General features: G+C 52.8%; 1 protein-coding gene across 4 annotated transcripts in view; it reads left to right on the top strand.

Moving 5' to 3' along the window:
* Positions 1-24744, top strand: part of TMCO4 (transmembrane and coiled-coil domains 4) — a 77123-nt gene extending 52379 nt beyond the window's left edge. For 3 of the 4 annotated variants that reach the window (XM_080658182.1, XM_080658180.1, XM_080658181.1), the window contains 3 exons: positions 11229-11346; positions 17281-17398; positions 23589-24744. In XM_080658182.1, the coding sequence (XP_080514308.1) occupies positions 11229-11346; positions 17281-17398; positions 23589-23996 (644 nt within the window). In that variant the 3' untranslated portion in view covers positions 23997-24744. The remainder of the gene's footprint in view (positions 1-11228; positions 11347-17280; positions 17399-23588) is intronic. The other variant, XM_080658183.1, reaches the window with a different exon arrangement.
* Positions 24745-25690: the final 946 nt, after the last annotated feature.

Here is a 25690-nt window from a genome sequence, read left to right as displayed (position 1 = left end):
CTTCTCCACCTGGGATTTCAGACAGAAGGGGACCTCCCTCTGAACACAGTCCCTACCCTGTCCTGCAGCCGTCCCCGCCTGTGGCTGTACCTACCCATCGAAGTCCTTTCCTCTCACGCCCCACTTCCCCAAGTCTGGGGTCTCCAGCCCCGTGTGGCCCCACCTTGGATCCCCTATAACAGGGTTTGTCGAACTGCACCAAACCAAGCCAGCTGATTGAGTGCCTTTCATGGTGGGCCCAGCCGGGGAGAAAGGGACACTTGTCCCTGGTTCTCAGGAGAGCAGACTCAGCTCTCGGGGGATCTGTTCTCCATCACACAGCCCGAACGCCACAGAGCTGAGGGCGGGCCCGGGCCTGTCTGACTCCCACACCAGGGGTCTCTACAGTGCCCCAGCGAGACCCTTTCACGTTATAGCTCAGTGGTTACCCCGCTTGCCCAGCCTGCACAGCTAGTTAAAGGCAGGGACAGCCAGGTTCAGTCCCAGTCTCATGGTTCATCTCAGAGGCCCCAGGGAGCCGTGGGCGATCTGGGTGTGGTCAGCACACCCCTTGGCAGGGCACTCTAGTCCTCTCTAACTGGAATGGCATTCCAGGAAGCTCCCATACCTGGTCATAAAGACACCTGGAGTTTTTGTGGTCGCCACAGCGCCACCTTGTGGTGAGTTTCGGGGGCACACACTACACAGAAGAAGGGGCTTTTCCAAGCCCAGCACTAGGTGGGTTTGGGACAAGCTGGCTGGGGCGAGTCTTCTGACTGCCTTCAGGGCTCGTGCAAAACTGAGCAGCTGCTGCTGCTTCCTGAGAGATGTCTGTGCCACCACTTATATCCTCTGGCTCACATTTTAGGCACAAAAGTACGAAGAGGGGGAAGAACTGATATTTACCCGGTACCTGCTGTGCCGGGTGTTTCTAGGAATCATGCCATGGAACCTTCCCAACAGCCCTGGAAGGCTTCCTTTCTCACAGGGACTCCTGGGCCATTTTCCAGATGAGGACGGACAGGTGCATTCTGGCCCAGCTCCCACGGCAGGCAGCATCGGGCTGGCATCGGACCACTGCTCGGTGTTATCAGAGCAGAAGCTCTGCCCAGCTCAGCGTGACTGGACTTTCGGGCAGCAGCTGCCCACCGTGTGCCGTTATTTGAGTGACCTTTTTCTTTTCCTCGATGACCATCAGGAGGGAATGATCTGGCCAAACATTTCTTGTAGGAAAGGACAACGAAATAATAATTGTGTCTTTTTAGTGACAAGTCCCCGTGTTTTAAAATGACCAAAACACGAAAAAACAGTCACATGGCTTTTTATTTTTTTAAGGTGGACGGGAACTCAGATGAGGTTGTTTTTGAGAATTTTACAACGTCCCAGCCGTCACTGGGAGGCCCCTGTTGTGCGGCAGACCAGGTGGAGAAATCAGTGGCAGAGAGGAGGAGAGATCAGTGACCAAGTTCATGGTCCTGAGGCCAGTTTCCCTGCTGGAGACCGGGCCTCAGGACCAAGGAGGTCCGCGGACACACACGCGCATGCTCACAGGGACATCCTGGGGCGTAGGCTGCCGCCCGGCTCCGTCCACACTCGGGGCTCCGCAGTGTGTGACAGGGCTGCTCATGCAGGAGGCGGTGTCGTGATCGTACAGGCTGACCGCTCCCAGCAGCCTTATCGGTGCTCTACACCCTAACGGTTCCCACCAGCAATCGCTGCTGGGCCGTCGGTTTCAGAATCGGAATGGACAGTTGCAAAGCTTAGGAGTGGGTAAGAGGAAGCCACCACAGGGAAATCTTATTTTTGTACCTGGATCCATTCAAGTTAAGTAAATTACCAGTGGAAATAGGACCACCTTTGCAAGCAGCTGTGCTGTCAGAAAGCAGACCTGGCATGTGGTCCAGGGAACATCAGAAGGTGACTGGACTCAGACTGGCTGCACCCTGACCAGTGAGTGCTGTGGGCACCAGGACGCTGTGCCCATTCGCAGGATGGCAGTAACCACTGGATTTACAGCCAGGTTTCCCCAGCACGGCCACCCTCATACAGCCTCACAGTGTCTATTACCATAGGTGTTCCTGGTTATATATCAGCTCATCATCTTGACTTAAATAAATTTATTTTACAAGGAAACATTATCTCAAATGGAAATTCAGTATTATTTGTCATGAATGAAAAGAATCTATAATAATAAAAGTATAACATGCTAATTAGACCAGACAGCCAAATCACCTTCCAGACATCATTCCAGACGTCCTTCCGGATGAAGCCACGGCAGCAGGAGCCAAGGCAGAGACAGTTAGGGGCAATCAGGCAGGCAGATGAGCATGTTATACTTTTATTATTATAGTTAGGGGCAATCAGGCAGTTAGGCAGAGGTGGTTAGGGGTGATCAGGCAGGCAGGTGAGCAGTTACAGGCGATCAGGCAGGCAGAGGCAGTTAAGGGTGATCAGGCAGGCAGGCAGAGTAGCTAGGGGTGATCAGGCAGGCAGGTGAGCAGTTAGGGGCGATCAGGCAGGCAGGCAGAGTGGTTAGGAGCAATCAGGCAGGTAGGCAGGAGAGCGGTTAGGAGCCAGCAGTCCCGGATTGCGAGAGGGATGTCAAACTGCCGGTTTAGGCCCAATCCCACAGGGATCCCTGCGGAATTGGGCCTAAACCGGCAGTCGGACATCCCCCGAGGGGTCCTGGATTGCGAGAGGGTGCAGGCCAGAATGAGGGACCCCCCTCCATGCATAAATTTTGTGCATCAGGCCTCTAGTTATACAATAAAAATAAAACAATGCTATTGAGATCTAGCGTAATGCTGTCACCTGCCAAAAGCTCTGAGCCTGAGACCTGAACCTTTTCTTTAAAAAGGAAATTTAACAGCCTGACCGGTTGTGGCTCAGTGGTTGAGCATTGACCTATGAACCTAGAAGTCACAGTTCAATTCCCAGTCAGGACACATGCCTGGGTTATGGGCTCGATCCCCAGTGTGGGGTGTGCAGGAGGTAGCCAATCAGTGATTCTCTCTCATCACTGATGTTTCTCTCTCCCTTCCCCTCTAAAATCAACAAAAATGTATTTTAAAAAATAAATAAAAGGAAGGTTAACAAATAATGGTGCTAAACCAGAAGCTTCTGCAGTGGCAATAACGGACTAATTTGCCTGAAAATTCTTCCATTACAAATACTCCTGAAATGCTAGGTAAGCTCTAGCAAATATCCCTTTAAATGCTTGGCTGAGCTCCCCAAAGTAAGGAAATTACCAGAGGTGAGAAACAAGGAGGAAAACAGAAGCCAGAGCAGTAAGCATGTCCCCTGACTGGGGCGGGGATGTCTCCTTGGGAACAGAGACCCAGGGCCAGGCCTCACTGGATTCGGGTTCACATTAATACTACCTGCGTGATCCAGGAATCCCGAGTCAAAAAAAGCTGACACCGTCTTACTCTGGAGACAACAGGCCCTCCCCGCAGGCTACCAGACTCCCGTCTGTGAAACGTGAGCAGCTTTAAAGATGAGCTCAGAATCTAGACTTCCTTTAAACCACACAAGGGGGGAAACTGCCCTGCAGAGCGTCTCAGAAACAACACGCATCAGGATTAGACCCTCCAAAAAAGTGCTTACAGTTATTAAAGACATAAATTAAAACGCTGAAAATAAGTGGAAAGAACAAAGCACTCAAAAAAGAACAGGAAATTTTGAATGCATAAACAAGCGGAACAACAAATTAATGTTTCTCCGTTTTCTCCCTCCCTCTCTCTAAAATCAATAAAAAAAAATAATCTATGTATAAAGCACTTAACCTATCCTGAAGCAAGCTATAATGATGATGAAAATAAAGAAGGAGGATTAAGAAATAGAATACCAGCCCTGACCGGTTTGGCTCAGTGGATAAAGTGTTGGCCTGCGGTCTCAAGGGTCCCAGGTTCGATTCCGATCAAGGGCATGTACCTTGGTTGCGGGCACATCCCCAGTGGGGGGTGTGCAGGAGGCAGCTGATCGATGTTTCTAACTCTCCCTCTCCCTTCCTCTCTGTAAAAAATCAATAAAGTATATTTTTTTAAAAAAAGAAATAGAATTCCAGCCCTGGCCAGGTGGTCCAGTTGGTTGGAGCATCGTCCCGTACACCAAAGAAGGTTGCAGGTTCAATCCCCAGTCAGGGCATTAACCTAGGTTGCAGGTTTGATCCCCTGTTGGCTCCTGTACAGGAAGCAACCAGTCTGTGTTTCGCTCTTGTGCTCGCTCTCACTCTCCCCCTTTCTCTCTCTCTAAAATCAGTAAACAGCCCTGGCCAGTTTGGCTCAGTGGATAGAGTGTCGGCCTGTGGACTGAAGGGTCCCAGGTTCGATTCCGGTCAAGGGCATGTACCTTGGTTGCGGGCACATCCCCAGTGGGGAGTGTGTAGGAGGCAGCTGAATCGATGTTTCTCTCTCATTGATGTTTCTAACTCTCTATTCCTCTCCCTCTCCATTCCTCTCTGTAAAAAATCAATAAAATATGTATTTTAAAAATAAAATAAAATCAGTAAACATATTCTCAGATGACTATTTAAAAAAATGAAAAGCAATAGATAGCCCTAACCGGTTTGGCTCAGTGGATAGAGTGTCGGCCTGCGGACTCAAGGGTCCCAGGTTCAATTCCAGTCAAGGGCATGTACCTTGGTTGCAGGCACATCCCCAGTGGGGGGTGTGCAGGAGGCAGCTGATAGATGTTTCTCTCACCGATGTTTCTAACTCCCTCTCCCTTCCTCTCTGTAAAAAAATCAATAAAATATATATTTTTTTAAAGAAATAGATAAATAGCATTCCAGCCCTGGCTGGGTAGCTCAATTGGTTGGAGCGTCGTCCCAATGCACCAGGGTTGTGGGCTCCATCTCCGGTCAGGGCACAGGCAGGAGGCAGCCAGTGAGGGCATGAATGAGTAGAGCGGCAGATCGATGTTTCCCCACTCCTCCACCACCCCCCCCCCCCCGCCTTTAAGATCAATAGATGGAAATTGGGGTGGGGTGGGGGGAACAACGTAAAAAAAAGAATTCTGGAACTTTGTTTTTGTTTCGTTTCGTTGTGTTTCCTAAAAGCCTTTACAGCAAGAACTCTGTCCAGTTTCATTCCTAGCCCCTACGAATTTAGGCCGGCATTACTGCCCATGACATTTGCAAGATAAAGCCAAGGCAAAGCTTTCCGATCCGCCATCTGCGGTGGAGTCGCCGCCAAGATGCAGATTTTCGTGAAAACCCTCACGGGGAAGACCATCACTCCTGAGGTTGAACCCTCGGGTACAATAGAAAATATAAAAGCCAAGCTCCAGGCGAAGGAAGGATTTCCTCCTGATCCGCACAGGCTGATCCTGGCTGGCAGGCAGCTGGAAGACAGGCGTACGTTGTCTGACCAAAACCCTCAGAAGGAGTCCACTCTTCATCTTGTGTTGAGACCTCATGGAGGTGCTAAGAAAAGGAAGAAGTCTTACACCGCTCCCGAGAAGAACAAGCAGAGGAGAAGGAAGGTTAAGTTGGCTCCTGAAATACTACAAAGTGGATGAGAATGGCGCCATCAGTCGCCTTCGTCGGGAGTGCCCCTCAGATGAATGTGGTGCTGGAGTTTTTATGGCCAGCCACTCTGACAGACATGGTGGCAAATGCTGTCTAACCCATTGCCTCAACAGAAGACAAGTCATCGTATTTGGGCTAATAAAAGACACGAACTAACAAAACCAATAAACAAAAAACAAGGCAAAGAGTGTGTCAGCGAGCTCACACAGATACGTTCCCACATGCTGACCCTTGAGTCCCCCAGCTCCCACTTGGCTGAGAACTGTGCTGAGCGTCACCAGCGCCAGCTGACATGCGGACAGGCTGTCACTCGGGCAGCGGCTCTTTCATCCTCCTGACGGCTGACACCACATTTGATGTGACTTAGTTCCCTCCGTGGCACCCATCCACCAGTTCTGTCAGTTTTGTCCTCAGACACACCCATCTTTCGTCCCCCGGGTGGGAGCGAGGAGGGGTCAGGCGTGCAGCTTAATTTCCCGGGTGCCGGGATGCTGGTACCAGCCTTACCACTTTGCATGGCCGAATCAAAGAGACGGGGACCACAAGGGGCAGATGAAGGCTTACTCATCCCCTAAAGAATTCATCCCACGTCCTTATAATATATCCACATGACCTTCTTTAAGCAATTCTTCCCAGTGTGGGGGGCGGCGGGGGGGAGCTGGGCAGAGCGTCCCTGTTGCCTGAGCTCTGTCTCCCTTCCCACCTGTCTCCCTCCCTCTCCCTCTGGCAGCTTCTCTCGATGTGCTTATCATGCTGTGGGCAGGGGGGGTGTTGGAATGGATCTTGTTTGTGCTGGATGCAATTCATATTTCCTTCAAGGTCTGTTTCCTGGACCGGCAGTCAGGAGATCGTTTCCTCCTCCATTTGCCGCTTATCGCTCACTGCACACACGCCCCCCTGCCGGGAGGGAGAAAATCCGGCTCTTTCGCTTCTCAAACTTGAGATCCTTTGGTCTTTGCAGCCCAGGAGAATCTCATTATTGACAACGTGACAGGCATGCGGGAGATGTCTGTGTGGCTCCGACAGGAGGCTGTTTGGAAACACCTGGGCGGGCCTGCCTCGCTTTAAGAGAGCCCGCTGTATGGAAAAGACAACGCCAAAGGCAAGCCAGGAGCGGGTATGCCCATGACGGAGGGGGCCTTCCCTGTACAGAAGGGTTCTCCTTGGGCTTTTAGATAGAGCCGGCCCTGTTTGGTATATTTTAAGAATATTTTGTTTTGCCCGGCTGGCGTGGCTCAGTGGTTGAGTTGTCCACCTATGAACCTGGAGGTGACGGTTCGATTCCCGGTCAGGGGACATGCCCGGGTTGCGGGCTCCATCCCCAGTATGGGGTGTGCAGGAGGCAGCCAATCAGTGATTCTCTCTCATCATTGATGTTTCTATCTCCCTCTCTCTCTCTGAAATCAATAAAAATATATTTTTAAAAGAATATTTAGTCTTATAAAAACTCAATTTATATTCAATTTTTAAGGCCAAGGTTCTAGAGTAGATGGAAGTTTGCTATTGCAAAGACAGTGTTTGTTCTCAGCTCTTAATTTTTTTGAAAAGCTAAGACAGTCTCCAGGCTGAGAAGGGCCAGGTGGTAAAAGGATTCCAGTGTGAGCCGCTGAAAGCATGGGGCACCGGACAAGATAGAAACTGGTTTATCCAAATTCTCATGGAAAAAGTAAGCTGTAGGACTATCTTCAGTGCCTTAAAAATTCACAAGGTGGATGGTAGCAATTGGAGTAAATCTAAACACGTTTCAGCAAACATTCATTGTTCCTGCAGCAAAATGGCGATGAAGTCTCACATTAGCTCTTAGGAAATGTTAAATCTGGTGTCTTTTGTTGGTCTTGAAAAGTGGAGGCGTCTGCATGAATTCGTGTCATGGGAGGGATTGTCTGTGCCCAGGGTGGGGCCTGCTTCATACTAAAGGTGGTACCTGAGCAAGGAGCTTCTGCCTTTTACCTAGACGGCTGAAATCTGCCGTTATAAGGTTTGGGACCAAGCAATGAATTTTGACATTTTTTCACTTCCGTCACCTACTACAGTGGCCAGCATCTATCTCCTAGCCCGAGTTTCCCCTCCCGGACCATCCTGTTACGGGAATGGTGACGGCGCTGAGTTGCCCCACAGAACTCCACCCTAAAGTGTCTAAAGTGATTCTCGCCGACGTCCCTTAGCTAACACCTGTGTGTTACTGAGAGCCCGTCACATGGCTTATCCCACATTTGCAACATCGCAGAGAGCAGGTTTGCAATGTCTCTAAAACCTAAGAAGAGCACGTCTGCGTGTGGCAGCAGTCTGAGGAGGAAAGAGGAAAAGGTCTAGTAAGACAATTGCCAGCCAGCTTCAGAGGTGGGTAAATGTGTTCCCAGCTCGCCGCCCGCCCTGACTTGATTTGGCTGGGCCCTGGACTGTCTAATGAGGTTTAACTACTTGTCTCAGTTCAAGGTCACGGGCAACTTCTGGATGCTAGCAGCTGCCCTGGGTAACTCAGTCAGGAATCCTGCATTGCCACTTCTGGCCACAAGGGGTCCCAGCCCTCCAAGTGTCAACACCCAGGGATGGAAAGTAGTCCCAGCTCTTTTGTGAGATTCTGTGGGCAGAGCAGGTGGCTTGAGTGGGCGGCCCCCAGAGAGCGCGGCTGAGCTCAGTCTTTGGCCCTGGGTCAATAGCTGTTTGGCGCTGTGGGAGCAATGGTAACGCATGCAATCGCTGTGCTCTGTGTTATTACTGCAAACAGCAGACAGCATGGCCCCGGGGAGCAGGCAGCTCTCTGTGCCGTCTGGGTTCTGGTCCCAGCTTTGTTCCCACCACCTTTGTGGCCTTGGGCATGCCCCCATCCCCTCTGAGACTCAGTCTCCTCATCTGCCCAGGGAAGGGGCCGGAATAAAATCTCGTCCTCTACAGCTTTGCTGCAACGTAGGCACCTGAAATAGCCCTGACATCAAGTGGTGTCTGAGTCAGCCTTCTGTTCAGCACAAACCGCCAGCTTACTGAAGTCTTCCATCCTTCTGCCAGATAGATAATCACCTCCCTGGAAGCAAAAGGAGTGAAATCAGCATTCTGTGCCCCGGAATTTTTCAACGTCAGAGCCAGAGGAGCCCTCGGAGAACTTGGTACTACAGGGGTTCCCAAACTTCTCTCAGCCTGGAACCCTTTACTCAGACAAACTCTGACATGGAAGCCCAAACAGAATACAATAAGCTGCACTCTGGTTAGAAACTGGAGCCCAGAGAGAGGAAGCCAGCTGTCCGATGTCACTCAGCAACAGAGTGGCGAAGCTGGGTGGAGCTGCCCCCTCCTGGGCCCATTCCCCAGCGGTGACGCTGAGCCTGCAGAGACTTGTGGGAACTCAGAATCCTAAGAAAGGGCCACGTGTGGGGAGCTGGGAATTGAACCAGGGCTTTGCGATCGCAAAGTACATCTACTGGCTTTCCTGAGGGGTGGCAGTTCATGCATTCCGTCGGTCATTAGTTCAAATCTTAATTGAGCACCAAGTATACACCAGGCACTGTGCTAAGCCCGTGCAGCTGTGGGTAAGGCAGCTAGAGCACTCGCCCTCATTGGACCCGAAGGTTAGAGGCGGAGACAGACATAAACACGTGGTAAATGACAAGAAGGAAAATGCAAGGGAGTAAAATGATGGAGAGTGACAGAATGGGGGGTGTGTGGGTGCTTCTCATTGGTCAAGAGTGGTGCTTCTCTGAGTGTGGTAATTGCAGCCACCTGTGAACTGTTGGTTTCCAGGCTGCAGCAAGATAGAAGGAAGGCTCCTTCCCTGTTTCCACGGAACAGATAGTCCCGGGGGAGCGGCCCTGGGCCATGAACTGCACTTGGCACAATCCTGGCCTAAAATATCTCTGAACCATTAGGTCAGTGCTGTGTGCTGGTGTGTTAGGGTTTCAAATCCTCATGTTTATAACTTAAGTGAAGCTGTTTTGATCTAAGGAGTGATTTGTTTGCACTGGGGAGGCCATGTCAGGATGATGTCGGCAGAATTGTTGAGCTCCTCAGTGTTGATTGACATGAACGTATGGGAGAGCGACTGTGGCGTAATGGACGCTGGAACTTGAAATACCAGCGTCTGCAGGGCTTACCGAGAGAGTGTCTGGTGCAGCCGAGGCGACTCGCTCTGACCTCAGTAGCTCTCTGAAGGTATTGGGACACTCGCTCTAGCCATGGGCAAGGCTGCTCGGTGCCCACAGTGGTGAAAACCAAGCGGGAGGTGACCTGGCCCACCAACAGGGCACCTTCGTTCCCTAGGCATCTGCTCTGGCACCAGGGACTTTGAATGAGCGCTGGCAGCCGGGTGTCAGCTCCTGGTGGGCTAAGCCGACTCCTCCAAGAACCAGCCAGTAGAAAGTCACACCTCAGTGAGATTTGGACTTCGTTTCTTTCATCTCCCCTTTGCCTGGAACAGTCGTACCATCCATCTGTCATTGCTTTGGAGAACGTTATTTCTTTATTGGCTCATTAAGAGACATGGCCCTGTATGCTATTGGCTTGTGAATTCCTATCTAATAAAAGAGTGATATGCAAATTGACCATCACTCCAACACACAAGATGGCTGCCACAAGATGGCCAGCAGGGGAGGGCAGTTGGGAGGGACCAGGCCTTCAAGGGAGGGCAGCTGGGGGCAATTAAGCCTGCAGGGGAGGGCAGTTAGGGGTGACCAGGCCGGCAGAGGAGGGAAGTTGGGGGTGACCAGACCTGCAGGGAAGGGCAGTTGGGGAGGACCCAGGCCTGCAGGGGAGGGCAGTTGCGGGGGACCAGGCCTACAGGGGAGGGCAGTTAGGGGCAAACAGGCTGGCAGGGGAGCAGTTAGGCATCAATCAGGCTGGCAGGGGAGTGGTTAGGGGGTGATCAGGCTGGCAGGCAGAAGCGGTTAGGGGCAATCAGGCAGGCAGACAGGCGAGCAGTTGGGAGCCAGCAGTCCTGGATTGTGATAGGGATGTCCGACTGCCCTCAAGGGGTCCCAGATTGGAGAGGGTGCAGGCTGGGCTGAGGGACACACACCCCCCATGCACGAATTTCATGCACCGGGCCTCTAGTACTATTATAAATTTTAACCCAAAGACCATTTCGGTCTCTGAGCATAATTTTGCCATGAACAAAGCAGTCAGTGCCGCTGATGAGTATACTCTCTGCCCGGGGCCCATCCACCCTGGGACTCATCCGCCCCGTCTCCTCTTCACACCCACCTTCCCACCATGCTGCACTGGCTCTGAGGAACTGTCACCAAGGGAGGTTGTGGTATCACCCCCCTGGCAGATGTGATGATGGAGGGCCGGTCAGTCCTTTCTAAAGGAAGATGTCCCATCCGAGTCCCTGGCCATTGGTGAGCTTCGTGAATGGTGGAACAGGCCTGGGTCCCACCTCAGGCTTTGTCACTTACTAGCCATGTGATCTTGAAAAATGTCTTTTGTTTTCCCTAACTCTAAAATGGGAATAACGGTGCTTTGCCGGAATAGCTCAGGCACATGAGGGGCTTGACCTAGGGCCTGGAACTCAGGAAGTAGAAGCTCCCATTACTATGTGCTCATGTGCATGTGTGTGTGTACATGCATGTGTGTGCACGAGCATATGAGTGCATGTGTTTGCACATGTGTGTGCCTGAGTGTGCGTGTGCACGTGTGTGTGTGACACCCATCTCCTCCACCGCTGTTGGAGAGTCCCTCCCAGGACCCACTGTGGCCAGGGGCACTGACAGCCTTCCCAATCTCTCGCCAGATTGCCAGGGGATCATCGAGGACGTGGTCCTGCTGGGTGCGCCCGTGGAAGGAGAAGCCAAGCACTGGGAGCCTTTCCGGAAGGTGGTGTCCGGCAGGATCATCAACGGCTACTGCAGGTCTGCCCAAACCCAGGCCAGTGGGAGTGCCCGTGCGTAGGGAGCAGCTAGTGTGCCCGAGGCCTGGCCCTGTTAGTGCTCCGAATGGAAGCCTCCATCCTGTAGGATGAAGAGCCTGGACACAGTCTCTCTGTGTCAGGCCTGAGACCAGGCTGTCACCATGACCAGAGGAGAGGGGGACATGGGCGAGTGGGACATAGCTTGAGAAACAAAGGTTTGGCCTCATCGGGAGGTCTCCAGTGCCCTCTAGGAGCTTGTGTGCACGTCTTCTGGCAATGCAGGAAGGGGGCGGGGGAGGCTGAGGTCTCCGCACATGGCTTTGGGCCGGGCAGCGTGATGGAACAGGAAGCTGGCAGTGATAGGGGAGCCGGGACCCAGGCCATGCAACAGACCTCCGGCAAGGGGTGGGGGCCTGCCATGACTGACAGCTGTGGGCTGGAGGGGAGACACCTGGCGTGGGGTTTGAGAGGAGGACTCGAGAGGTTTCAGCCACGGCCATGCCCCAGACTTTGGGGAAGAAGAGAGATGACGTCCATCACTGAGACCTCAGGAGAAGGGCCTGAGAAGATGCCCGGGCCCATCAGCCTCCAAGTGGAGCAGGACAGGGTGGCGTGTTCAGGAGCTCACAATCGAGAACCACACAGACCTGGTCCCCATGCTGGCCTCCGTTTCTCCATCAGAAAGGACGGGGTGTTACCAGTGACTCCCAGGATTGCGGTGATGGTTAAACCTAGAGAGTGGCACATGGGGTTCGAGCACATGCAGGTGCGGTGACTGTTCAGCAGCAGCAGGAGCAGCCACTTGGGGTGTTCACTCCACAGACTCTGAGTGAGCACCAACCTCGTGCTGGACCCCATCCTAGGGCTGCAGGGGAACAAGCCCAGCCCCATGGAACCTGCGTCCAGCAGGGAAAGCAGGTGGCCCCGGCAGACAAGAGGCTTGCCTGCAACACCAAAATCCAGACACTCCGGAACCTCAGGCCCTGCCCCGGGAATGGTGCGGACGTTCAGGGCCGAGCTCACCCTGAGCTGATGAGAGGGTGGCTAGGCTGGCTTCTTTCTCCCGAGGGCCTCGTGGGCTGAGTGACGTGAGGCCCCACGCAACCCCTGCAGGGGTGTAAGGTGCCACACAAGCCAGATTACCTTCCTGAAATCTGAAACGTTATTCTGAATTCTAAAGTCAAGAGGCGCCTGGAGGTTTGGGATGGAGGACCCAAATTCCAGGCTCATTGCTTCAGCAGCGCACAGTGCTGGCCACATCACCAGGGAGGCGGACGTGCCCAGCCCGGGTCCAAGTTTCAGAAGCAGTAGGCTGGGTGACTAGAGCAGGAAGGAAAAAGAAGAAAAAATGACTCTGGAGCAGCCATGGGCAAACTACAGCCCACAGGCCGGATCCGGCCCGTTCGGCTCTTCTATCCGGCCCATGGAGCTGAAAGAGCGGAGGGTTCTCTTGCTCTCCCCTCCGCTCCTTTACTTTGAATTTATATTAGTTCACACAAACACTCCATCCATGCTTTTGTTCCGGCCCTCTGGTCCAGTTTAAGAACCCATTGTGGCCCTCGAGTCAAAAAGTTTGCCCACCCCTGCTCTGGAGTGTTGTGGGAGGTGACTGGCTCTATTAACACAACTTAAAAAAATAACAAAAATAAATAAGGAGGTAGGACGTGGTGGGGAAGTTTCCAGAGGGCTCTGGAAACGCAGCGCTAGCTAGACCTCGGAGGAGTTAGACCTGCAGCGAGGGGCCGTCGGATCCTCAGTTTCCGTTAAAGCCAGGGGGCTGGTGAGATCACTTGAAAGGCAACATGGAGAGAGAGAGGAATCGCTGGGTTCCGAGTCTAAAGACGAAACTTCAGGGTGGGAGGGGAAGAGGCTCCGGCCTGAGGTTAGGGGCAGCTCAGGATCGTCCAACACCTGTGCCCGAGGCTTTAGGCCGGCACGGGAACACAGAGATGGACACTGTGAGGGACGCCCACGTCTAGCGGAAGGGACGCGTGGAAAGAGACAAGTATTTTTAAAACCTGAAAATGAATCTTGAAGCCCTGGGCTGGGGGAGGATAAACAAGTATTAGACTCTTTCCACCTCCCAGGCCCTGGCTTTGTTATATTATCTACTTTCATCCTCCCCAAGCCCCATGGTGTTGGTGTTATGAACCCCATTTTACAAGTGAGGAAACGGAGGCTCAGAGAGGTGAAGTCAAGTGGCCAGGTAACTTTAATCTTGACCTAAGCTCAACCGTCTTAAAGAAGGACCCAAAACTGGAACAGATTTGGAAGTCCTTGTCATTTTGATTCTTTAGTTCATAGGAATAGCTAGCTGTGTACTTCAGAACTAAAGATAAAGATAGTTTTAGCCATCGATAGGGGTTCAGCTAATCACTTTGTCTCTATCACACATACTCTAAGCTGAGTTTTTAGAATCAGGATATGGTTAAAAAAAAAAAAAAAAGACGAAGAAGAAGAAACAAAAGACAAAGAGCCATAACATATAAAGAGCTCGTGCAAATCAATAAGAAAAAATGTGTATAATAAGAAACCAGCCAATGGATATCTACACATAAACTCACAGAATGAATACAAATAGTCAATAAGCTTTTGAGAAGATGCCCAACTTCACCATTAATGAAATAAATGCAGATTAAAATCAGTAAGAAGATAATGTTTATCACCCATGAGAGTAACATTTCGTGTTGGTGACAATGCGGAGAAATGAGCACTTTCACACATACGCTGTCGGTGGCTGTTGAATTCAGTAAATCCTTTCTGGAGGACAAGCAGCAATAGCTATCAGAAGTTTTAAAGTGCCAGTTTTCTGACACTCCTCCCCCAAAGTTTGACTTCTAAGATCCTGATCTACTAGATACACATGTGCACAGAGAGGGCTGTAAAAAGCGGGTAGTTGCAGCTTCATTTATAATTTAAAAATGAAAACAACCTGAAGGACCATAGGAAGGGGACTAGTTAAAGGGAGAAAAAGGGAGTGCCACAATACATACTGCGATACCTATATGAAGAGAGAACTGTCTGCACATGCGTACATGTACCTGTCTGCCCGTCAGCCCCCAGGGAGGTGCAGGAGGGCCATCAGGAGCTGATGACAGTGGCCACCCCTAAGGAATGGACAGGCACCAGAGGTAGGACATGAAAGCCATGTTAATTGATTTTTTTTAAAGTACCAATAGTTTTAAAAACAAGAAAAGAAACAGAATGGACCCACCTTCGATGTCAGACCATCCTCAGTTAAAATTTTGGCTCCACCATTACCTATTGCGTGGCTTTGGGCAAACAACTCTGAATCCCAGTGTTCCTGCCTATCAGATGGGAATGGGAAGAGTCCCTCTGCACAGGGGTTCTAGGAAAATTAAATGAGGTTCTAGGAAAATTAAAAAGGGTGCCCAGCAGGTGCCCAGTAGACGATAGCAGTTAGAATGACTGTTACTGGCATCTTCGCATGATGCACGACTTTTTGGTGCTTGTCATGAGCAGCAAGGGAAAGAATTAAAATTGCATGTGTGCGATATGAGATCAACAGACTCTTATTAAACCCATCTGTTCTATTGAGAACCGGAGGCTAATAAGCTTGCTTTTCAATTATTCTGTGAAATCCTGGGCCATCCCTAGAGAGAGAAAGGAGGAGAAAGAGGAGGAGGAGGAGGAAGGAGAGAAGAAGAAAGGAACGTAACAGACCAAGACAATAACTGTAGTTTCTTGGTAAATTAAACACCCATCAGAAATTTATATTCTTGGTTCCCAAAGGCATTTTAGTTGCCATGAGCCTACTTGAATGTGGAGTGAGGGGATGAGGGGAGCATCAGGTCAACACTGTCAGACTAAATACACTTACAAATGTATACTCTACACTAATAAAAGAGAAAGATGCAAATTGACCGTACCTCCGCGACAACCATCAGCCAATCAGCAGTGAGTGTGCAAATTAACCCAACAAAGATGGCGGGTTAGTTTGTTTATGCAGGTGCCGTGTGAAGACTGAATACGATTGAAGACTAAAGAGGCTTGGCTTCTCCGCTGTGGTCGGAGTGAAGGCCTGGGTCCCGGGTACCAGCAGCCAGGGGAAGGAAGGCCTATTGCACAAATCTTCATGCAGTGGGCCTCTAGTGTACTTCAGTAAAGCTCTATACAAATCCCTTCACAAACCCCATGGAGCCTAGCCAGGCAAGTGGTGCTGCCCCCTGTGGTACCGTGAGGAAACTGGAGGGTCAAGTTCCTCACCAGGACCACACAGCAGAGCCAGGATGTGAACTCAGGCAGGCCTGTCTCACTCCACAATGAGAAGGTTTCATCCTGCCTCCCAGGGGGACTCCGTATGGCCTCTGCTCCAGGTACCATGTGGACAGGAGATGGGGTAGAAGGAGGAGCAGGGGGGACCCGCAGTGGCTCCAGGACTCTGAGTAGCCAAGGAGTGCCCTTCAATGGGCCGTGTGATAGCCAATCAAGGGTCCAGCTGTGTGATTCATGCACCAGCATCGCCTGGAGGGCCACTGAGGCAAGGCTTGCTGGGCCCCACCCCAGGGAGTTCCTGATTCAGCTCAGGATACAGGAGACGGGACTAAGGCACAGTCCTGGGGAAAAGATCCAGGACCGGACACACGGAGGGTGTGTGACAAACGTCACAAAAGGAGCATAGATGTGAAGGACAAAGGAGTAATAATATCAGCTGGAGGGGTTCAGGGCGCTCCCCGGGGAAAATGATCCAAGCTGAATTTTGAAAGGATGGATAGTCTCTCTTCGCTCACAGAGACCGAAGGAGTAGACCGAGCAGGAGAGGCCACACCACCCACGGAGGCCCAGCGTGGGAGGTAGAGTGGTACCCGCTGCTTCTCCGGTGCTCACGTGGGAGCACTGTGCACATGGCGTGCCGTCTCAGCGCACACGCCCACCCACCCCGAGAGGAGGCTGGCTCAGAGGGGCCGAGCAACTTGTCCAAGATCACACAGCTAACCGTCGACCAGGCGGGACTTGAACTGGCTCCATGTGGCCCACTCCGGCAAGAGAGGCAGAGGAGGGGTCTTGAAGGCCCTATGGTTTGCTCAGCACAGTTTAGAGGACATGGGACCTTCTTTTTTTTTTTTTTTTTTAATATATTTTATTGACATTTTACAGAGAGGAAGGAAGAGGGATAGAGAGTTAGAAACATCGATGAGAGAGAAACATCGATCAGCTGCCTCCTGCACACCTCCCACTGGGGATGTGCCCGCAACCAAGGTACTTGCCCTTGACCGGAATCGAACCCGGGACCCTTCAGTCCGCAGGCCGACGCTCTATCCACTGAGCCAAACCGGTTTCGGCTACATGGGACCTTCTTACCGATGTTCCGGTTCGGTCCCTCAGTGACTGTGAATGCAATTTACAGCTTTGAGTAGTGTTATCATAAGACAAGCATTTCGAAAGGAACGATTCTGACTTTGCTCATTTATAACTGCCTGTGTCAGAAACAGCAAAGGAAAGAATTAAAAATTGCACGCGCGCCCAGCTCCGATCGGTCCACTCCCCCAGGAGGACCCGCTGTCTTTCTTTCCCAGGGAGCCCTGGACCAGGCACCCCGGGGGAACTGGGAACTCCTCTGACCCGAGAGCACCTCTCCTGCTCCACGGGCCGACTTGTCGAGAACTTCGCCCAGTTTCCTCATCCATCCGTCCATCCATCCATCCACTCACTCAACAGGCAGCCATCTACTGCATGTCAGTCAGTTCTCAGCTCTGGGGACCCAGCAGGGAACAAAGCAGACACCTTCGTGGGGCTCCCATGCCCCGGGCAGCACTGCCAAGGGTCCCCTGCGGTTCCCACCCCCCGGGTACAGTCAGGGGGCCCTGGTTTCCCACAGAAACACCTGTCCCACCCGACTCCCCTGGGCCAGGCAGGGCCCCTCCTTGTCCTGGGGCTTCCCCGAGGCTGGTGTTCACCCGTTCTGTGCCCGCAGGGGGGACTGGCTGCTGAGCTTCGTGTACCGCACGTCCTCGGCGCAGCTCCAGGTGGCCGGCCTGCAGCCCGTGCTGCTGCAGGACAGGAGGGTGGAGAACGTGGACCTGTCCTCCGTGGTGAGTACCCCCGCCTGGCCCTCCCAGGGCTCTGCGTCTGCCAGCCAGGGCACTTCGTTAACCAGGGACTCTAGCCCCGGCCCAGTCCTCCCTGCAGAGGGAGAGCATGGCATCGGCTTGGGAAGAGGGGACTCCGCTCTGTGCAGCATCCCTGCGCCCTTTACACGCTTTGCCTCTGGTCCTTAACGCAGCCCCAGGGCCGGCAGTATTACCCGCATATCGCAGCTTAGGGTGTGAAACTGAGGCTTAGAAAAGTTTCTATCACAAACTAGCAATTAATAGTCTGCACTTGAACCCTCAGAGCCCATGCTCTGGACCCTACATTACTGCCCCAGTCCTCTCGCCTCACCTCCCCCCATTCCTCCTCCCAGGGTCCCTACCCTGAGTCCCTCACCCCAGATGACTAGTCAGGACAGTCTGCTTTCTCCCAAAGTAACCAGAGGATGCAGGTGGAGGAAACAGGCCAAACCACAGCAGAAGCACCTGGTTAAAGGGATAGTCGTCCCAGGGCAGACATGAGCCTGTGGCCCCAGGGGAAGCCTTTTCGATCATCCTTACCCCGACGGACTTGCTTCATATGATGTAAACCTCACCACAGCCCCCGAATGTAGGTGTGGGGCTTCCCCAAGGCACAGACTGAAAACCGAGGCTTGAGACAGTGGGTTCACAGCCAGGAGTCGTGGGTCTGGCTCTGAAACCCAGTCCAGAGCCTGAGCTGCCCAGCTCCCTGTGGGAGTGAGGTACACTGGGTAACGAGACCGGAAACCACAGGACTCAGAGCGATGCCTCCTGACTCACGTCCAGGGGCCTCTGTCCCACTTAAGGGTTCCTGTGCCCTTAAGGGGATAGGAGAAGTGATGTGTGCCTCACCACCCAAGAGTCTCCCTCTGCCAGAGGAGGAACAGCCGTAAGTTCCTTTTAAATGAAAACTCCTTTCAATGCCACAGCCCTAGCAAGATCCAGTTTCTGCCCCAGGAAGCCCCTGAATGGGATGTATTGGGAAGAGCACAGCCCTTGGCACAAGGGAGGCATGGCCTAGAATCCTGGCTTGGACTGGCTGTGTGACCTTGGGCCAGTTACTTAACTTCTCTGTGCATGTTTCCTCATCTGTGAACTGGGGGACATCACCTACCTCCAGGCAGCGCATGTGAGATGCTTGGCAAGTAGTAGGCCCCCTTTTAATATTAGCTCCCTCCTCTCCTGCCTCCCCACCACCTTCAGTTCTGCCCTTTGGCCCGGCAGCTTCGCAGACATCTCCCTCTTCTGACTGCCTTCAAGGCAGCTTCCCAGCTCTTGCCTAATAATAGCTCTTTATCACATTAGAACATCACAAAAAGCAGTGCTTTCCTCTTTGGGGCAATTAGAGTAATTAGCATTGCTTTGTGCCGCCCTCCTGTTTGCCTTGAAAATTCTTGCTGGAGGAGAGGTTGCTGGCAAAAGAGTTTCCTTAGGGCTGTTGGGGGAAGACCGGCTGCCCTGTGCTCAGGGCAGAAACCTCAGGATCTGCCTTCTCCTGGGACGACGTGGCCTGGGCCTTGGTGTATCATCTCAGATGTCAGCCACCCGCGCAAACCTGGTCTGAGGTGGCTCCTGACCTAAGGACAAGCCTGAGCCGGGAGGGAGGGAGGGAGCGAGGGAGAGAGGGAGGGAGGGAGCGAGGGAGGGAGGGAGGGACTGGCCCTGTCGCAGGCTGGGGCATCTCGGGTGAGTGAAGCAGACAAAGGCCAGGCTGCCTCCCAGTGTGGGTTACCATAGGCAGGGGACTCTGCCACCCCAGGGGCCAAGTCATAAGGCTTCTGGGGCAGAGACCCAGCCCAGGGTCTCTGAATCTTCATGTCCCAAAGGAAATGCCAGCTGGCTTCTAGAACTTAGCACAGGCGTGGCATAAAATAGACACTTACTAACAATGATAGCCAACATGGGCCAGGTACTGCTTTCCGTGCTTCGCAGATCTTAGGGCGCTCCCAGGAAGTAGGGATAGAAAGCCCATGGTAGAGATGTGGAAACTGAGGCTGCAGGAGGGGACGCTGCATGTGAGAGGCAGAGCCCCATGAAGCCAGGGAACCTGCCGCAGAGCCTAGGCTCTCGCCCACGGCATTCCTACTGCGCGCACGAACGCGCGCACACACACACACACCTCCGTGCCGTCCCATCAGTGACCTCTCCCCCTAGGCCAGTGAGCCTGTTACATGTATTGTCTCATTGAAGCCTCACAAAAGGTCACGTGGTATAGGTGTCTCTAATTAGCCCCATTTTGCAGATAAAGAAACTGAGGCCCAAGAGGTAAAGGAACTTGAAGGTGCCCGATAGGCTTGAAAGGAGGTGTTGGGCAGGCAGAGGTGGGTAGCAGCAGCCTGTTTGGGCAAGTCGAGGTGTCTTGCAAGGCAGGAAACAGGAAGCGCTGAGGCCCATTCATACTGTGTGGATCCATAACAGTGAGCACCCACAATGAGCACCCACAATGTACAGGGCTGGCCGTGGGGAGCAGAGGTGAGTTAGAAGTGGTCCCCGTGTTCCCTAAGCTCAGACTATCAGAGAACACAAGTGTGTAAGCAGATGAAAATGATGGGGTGCAATGAATACTGTCACAGGGAGCCCGAAGAGGGACCCTAACCAGTGTGGGAAGGTCTAGGATGGCTTCTCAGCACCAGTGGCACCCAGCACATAATGAGGTGAGAGGCAGATTTCAATCAAGACAGCCAGGGAGATGATCATAGGCTGAAATCTTTTTTTTTTATTATTGATTTCAGAGAGGAAAGGAGAGATAGAAACATCAATGATGAGTATCATTGATCAGCTGCCTCCTGCATGCCCTCTACTGGGGATTAAGCCCGCAACCCGGGCATGTGCTCTTGACCAGAATCGAACCCGGGACCCTTTAGTCCGCAGGCTGACACTCTATCCACTGAGCCAAACCAGCTAGGGCTAGGCTGAAATCTTTATCCAACATCAGCCTCGCCAGAACTTTCCACTGCTAAAGATACTCTTTTCCCGCCCGCCTTACCCCTGCTTCCTCCCCCCCCCCCAGCTATCTGTAAAACTGGACCTCCGCCAGAGAGTTCTCCCCCTGGGTCTTTGCAGAATGGCAGCTTAGGAACAGGGTGGGCTGGGACCTGGACTGACCTGTGGCCCCCGAGGACCAGAGCTGTGCCTTCTAGGAAGCTGCACAGCGCAATTTCTGTCTGGAATCAGCTGTAGCCAGTGGCCACAAACACCTCCCTCCGTCCTGCCCTGCCTGCCTCCACCCAGCCCTAGCACCACCTTCACCAACATTGGAAAGGTAAAGGGAGGCAGTTCTTGCTTGTCCCTGTGGGTCTAGGTTTCTGCTGGCTGGGATTCAGACATGATGGCTAGAGCTTGGCAGCCACCTTGGGTTCCCACCTAGATCAGCCTAGCTAACGCCCTACCCTCCACCCCCTGCTTCCAAGGAAACTAAGGTAAGGGAACCTATATTTATGGAGCACCTACTATGTGCCAGGCACTGTGGCTTATTTGTATTATATCTTCCCACAGACACCCTGAGGTCATGTGAAGCCCAGAGAGGGGCGGGAGTTTGTTCATGACACACAGCACGTGGAGAGCAGAGCCATATACTGTGCTGGAGGTGCTGCGAGCATCTCACTGGTTAGTTAATGTCCCTGTAGAACTGTGTTGGGTCCCACGTGGAACGTAACGGTAAGAGGGAGCATATACACGGTCCCTGCGAAGTGCCAAGCCCTTGAACTCTTGTAGCTGTCATTCAGGGTCGGTGTGAGGACCCTCATTTTACAGATGGCGAGCCGGGGTTCCGGACATCGTAAGGACTCACCCAGTTACTAGTAAGAGACAGCCAAGGCTTTTCTCAGATCCCAAACTCCGGTTCTTTCTAGGGCCGTGCAGCCTCTAATGCCCACCCTCTGTGGAGGCAGCTGCCCCACCTTGGCCTGCACCCTGAACCCCGGGATCTGAAAGGCCCTTCTGTGTGAGTGTTGTCACTGAACACGATTTACAAGTCTTGGTAAAGGAAAGAACAAGAAGCAGGCAGGGTCTGGTTATGAGAAAATAACAAACTGTACAGGGAGCTATCTTTTTGTGTTTTTGAGAAATGGTTTGCATAACCCAGTGTGATTGGTGATTCAGATAGAAATGCAGATGTTATCGGCCAAGCCTTTGTGTTGTTTGCTAAGATTCCCCACACTGGCCTCCCCAGTGCTTTCCTGTCTTCTTTGTAAGCAAAGCCTTCCTCTTCAGCCTTGAAGGGAAGTTCTGTCTCAGGCTTACCTTTGACACTGACGCAGACCCCTTAGACGGGCCGGTGAAGCAGGGGACTCCGCGGCAGGGAGCAGATCTGAGCGAAGCAGCCTCTGCACGCAGCGTCTCGAGCACAGCACGTGGCTCTGCTCTTCCTGTGCTGTGTGTCCTGAAGCACACACCGCCCCTCTCTGGGCTTCACTTGCCTCATCTGTAAATGTGAATGGGTTTTTTTTTAAATTTCCTCTTCGCTCACTGATTTTCTGTGAAGAGAACAGACCTGACTCAGATCTCAGCCCTGATACTTTCTAGCTGTATGACTTGGGGCAAGTCACTTTACTTCTCTATGGCTCAATTTCTTCATCTATAATTAGTAGTCGACTCCTGTCAAGGAGTATATCCAGTAAGTTCATTCTCTGCAATGTATGAAGGACCGCCTGCGTGTTGAGCATAGTTCATTACCACAGTTGGGCATTTGGCATTCTACTGACACATCCCTACACAATAAAATGGGGTGTCTCTAGTCTCTGAGGAAGAGGGTGGGCACTTCTGAGTTCTTGACCCTTGTCTTAGTGAAGATTCGGGTCCAGCCTTAACCCGTTTGGCTCAGTGGATAGAGTGTCGGCCTGCGGACTGAGGGGTCCCAGGTTCAATTCCGGTCAAGGGCATGTACCGTGGTTGCGGGCACATACCCAGTAGGGAGTGTGCAGGAGGCAGCTGATCGATGTTTCTCTCTCATCGATGTTTCTTTTATATATATATATATATATATATATATATATATATATATATATTATTGATTTTTTACAGAGAAGAAGGGAGAGGGATAGAGAGTTAGAAACATCTATCAGCTGCCTCCTACACACCCCCCACCAGGGATGTGCCCACAACCAAGGTACATGCCCCTGACCGGAATCGAACCCGAGACCCCTCAGTCCGCAGGCCGACACTCTATCCACTGAGCCAAACCAGCTAGGGCTCATCGATGTTTCTAACTCTCTATCCCTCTCCCTTCCTCCCTATAAAAAATCAATAAAATATATTTTTTTAAAAAAGATTTGGGTCCATATAACCGAGGCCCCGTTGAAGTGGCTTAGACATACAAGAGTTGATGCTGTCATGTAAGAACAGGACAGAATAGGCTGTTCAGGGCTGGGATGGTGGCTCCATCGTCTTCAGGGGCCAAAATTCCCGGTCCTGCTGCTTTGCAAGCCAGCAGGTGGACTTCGTGAGCTGACTCATGGCCCGACATGGCTGCTGACGCTCTGGCCATCGTGTCTGAATTCCAGCCAGCAGGAAAGGAAATAGGGGGGAAAGAAGAGCACCCCCCTTGTAAAGAGACCTCCAGGCAGTGCCACATAACACTACCGCTTCATTCATTGGCCAGAACTTGTCGCAATGCTACACTCAGCTGCAAGAGAGGAAGGTGCCCAGCTGTACATTGAAGTTCTGTGACTAAACGGGAAGGGGAGAGTGGGTTGTAGAAGAAGGTTCCTGGAAGTCTGTGACATAGCTCTGTTTTCAGGTTGAGGGCTTCACAGCAACTTCACAGCAACTCTCTGATGTAGCTACGCTTGTTGTCCCCATTTTACAGCTGAGGCAAGTGGAGGTCAGAGGATCAAGGCCCTTGCCCAAGAGCCGGCTGGTGAGCAGCAGAGCCCTTCTGCTGTAACTTAAAGCTGGAGAATGAGAACCTCCACTCTATCAGGAGATTCCTTCCTGCCCCCAAAGGAGGACCCAGATTTTGTAGAGAAACTTCCTTCATCGTTCCTTAATGGGTTTTAGAACAGCCTTGAACTTAGAGGTTCCCACCCCACTCTGGATTTCAGAGTCATGGAGAGTTGGAGACAGAGCATTGGTGATGGAGGGCGAGAGTGAGGCCCAGGAGCTTAGCTTGGGACCCTGGGGAGGGCTGGGCTCTGCCCACCCATCGTGGTCCTCACTCACTGTCCTTCTGCAGGTCAGCGGCCACTTGGACTATGGCAAGCAGATGGACGTCATCCTGAAGGCTGTGGGCATCCCCACCAAGCCAGGCTGGGACGAAAAGGGGCTTTTGAAGGCCCCAGGCAACGTGCCCCAAGCGGAGCCTCACCAGGCAGCAGCCGCCTCCTCATCAGACAAGACCCCCGACCAGGATGGGCAAACCCAGGGTTCCGCACCCAGAGACGCCTCCCAAGTGTCCACATCCGCTGACCCCAGCCAAGCCCAGGTGCCAATGGGGCTGGACCAACCCGAAGGGGCCTCCCTTCCTGCTGCTGCCTGCCCTGCGGAGAACCCCCAGACCTGCAGCCATGGCGTGAGCCCCAACCCACTGGGCTGCCCCAGCTGTGCCAGCGAGATCCAGGGACCCTGCCCAGGGCTGGATTGACCCCCAAAGGGGACTCGAGCCGTCTTCCCAGATTTCCATAATGTGGTGCTCTTAGCCCCGTCCACCAGGCTCCCCGCAGGAGCTCTGAAGACTTTCCACCAGTGCCTTTCCTAAATGAAGGCTTTGGGGTTGAAAAGCAAGGAATTGACAGGAGGGGGAATTGTAGGGAGACGATGGCTCCTCTCCGAGGAGGCAAGGCCAGGGCCCTGCAGAGTCAACCAAGCACAGTTGAGAGCCCTCGGACTCCTGTACTCTAGGTCACTGCCGTGGGGCTGGCTCTCCATCAGGAGGTCCGGGGGGCTCTTTGGGGCCTGAGGTTCCTACCTGCCACTCCCCCCCCACCTCCGTCTGCCTGCCCTCCTTCCACTCCAGGGCTGCCCACAGGCACCTCTGACAAACCTACAGAGCAGGCACCAGAAGGAGCAGGCAGCTCACTCTCTCTGCTCTTGGGAGATCCAATCAGACCGGCCCTGAACAGCCACGTGGGCTGTGCACTGCACAACAACAGGGGCGCCAGTCACACCGACGCAATGTAAAAGGCACCCCCAAAGCTGTACTGCATGGTGGCCCTGGATGTAATTGTAACAGAGCACGCCGAGCAAATGCTGAATCCGCATGCGGTATGGGTGGGAGCTGGGCCTGGTAGCAAGAGTGGGTTATATAGGGGAAGGATTGCCGTAGCAGGAGCAGAGGTGATGGTGATTGTAAAAATAAAGAAGGGCTACCACCCAGCGAGTATTTACCATGTACCGAGGGCTTACGTGGATTGCCTCAGTTGACCCCCGCAACAACCCGATGAGGTAGCTACTAGTCTCATCTTCATTTTACACCTGTAGATACTGATGCCCAGAGAGGTGAGGTAACGTGCTCAAGGTCACACAGCTGGTCAATCTCAAGCTTGGGCCTCTGGAGCCCAACTCTTAGCCATTGTACCAGGTGCCAATGGGGCTGGACCAACCTGAAGGGGCCTCCCTTCCTGCTGCTGCCTGCCCTGCAGAGAATCCCCAGAGCTGCAGCCATGGCGTGAGCCCCAACCCACTGGGATGCCCCAGCTGTGCCAGCAAGATCCAGGGACCCTGCCCAGGGCTGGACCCTGCCCAGGGCTGCACCTCTAAGGACCTTCCCCTTGGTTCCTCCCACTGCCCATGAGTGACAGGGCCAGAGATCGTTCCCCCACCCATTGTGCAGATGGGAAAATCAAGATCCACGCAGAAAAAGTATTGACAAGCTCTGGAGCAGGCAATGGGGAGGTGAGATGGGAGGAATTGGTGTTGGAGCTGAACTGGTCCTCAGGGGCATGTGTATTTGTTCGTTCATTGAACAAATATTTACAGAATTCTTACTGCCATTAATCCAAACAGCTCATGGAAAACAGCCCCCGAGAGGGTAAGTGACTTGGCTGAGGTCCCAGAGCAAATTAGGGGCAGAGTGTGGACATGAACCCAGGTCACCTGTGCCAGGGTCTCTTCCCACTTCATCAGTAGCATCCCCAGCCCGAGTGGTCCCTCCAGCAGATCCATCCACACTCCAGTGAATCCAGTCCACACTGCAGTCGCTGCTGTCAGCTAGTGTTTATTGATAGTCCACTCAAGCAGGCCTGGGGCAGAGGGGAAGCCCCAACAAGCACCATGGACCCGCTGCAGCCAGTGGCCAGCAGCCAGGGCCAGAGTCTAATCAGCACCAAGGAGAGTGCC

This window comes from Plecotus auritus, assembly GCF_963455305.1.
Source record: "Plecotus auritus genome assembly, chromosome: 2".
NCBI classification, from domain to species: domain Eukaryota; kingdom Metazoa; phylum Chordata; class Mammalia; order Chiroptera; family Vespertilionidae; genus Plecotus; species Plecotus auritus.
Note: the sequence above shows the minus strand (reverse complement) of the source record. Positions and strands in the feature narration are given on the sequence as shown.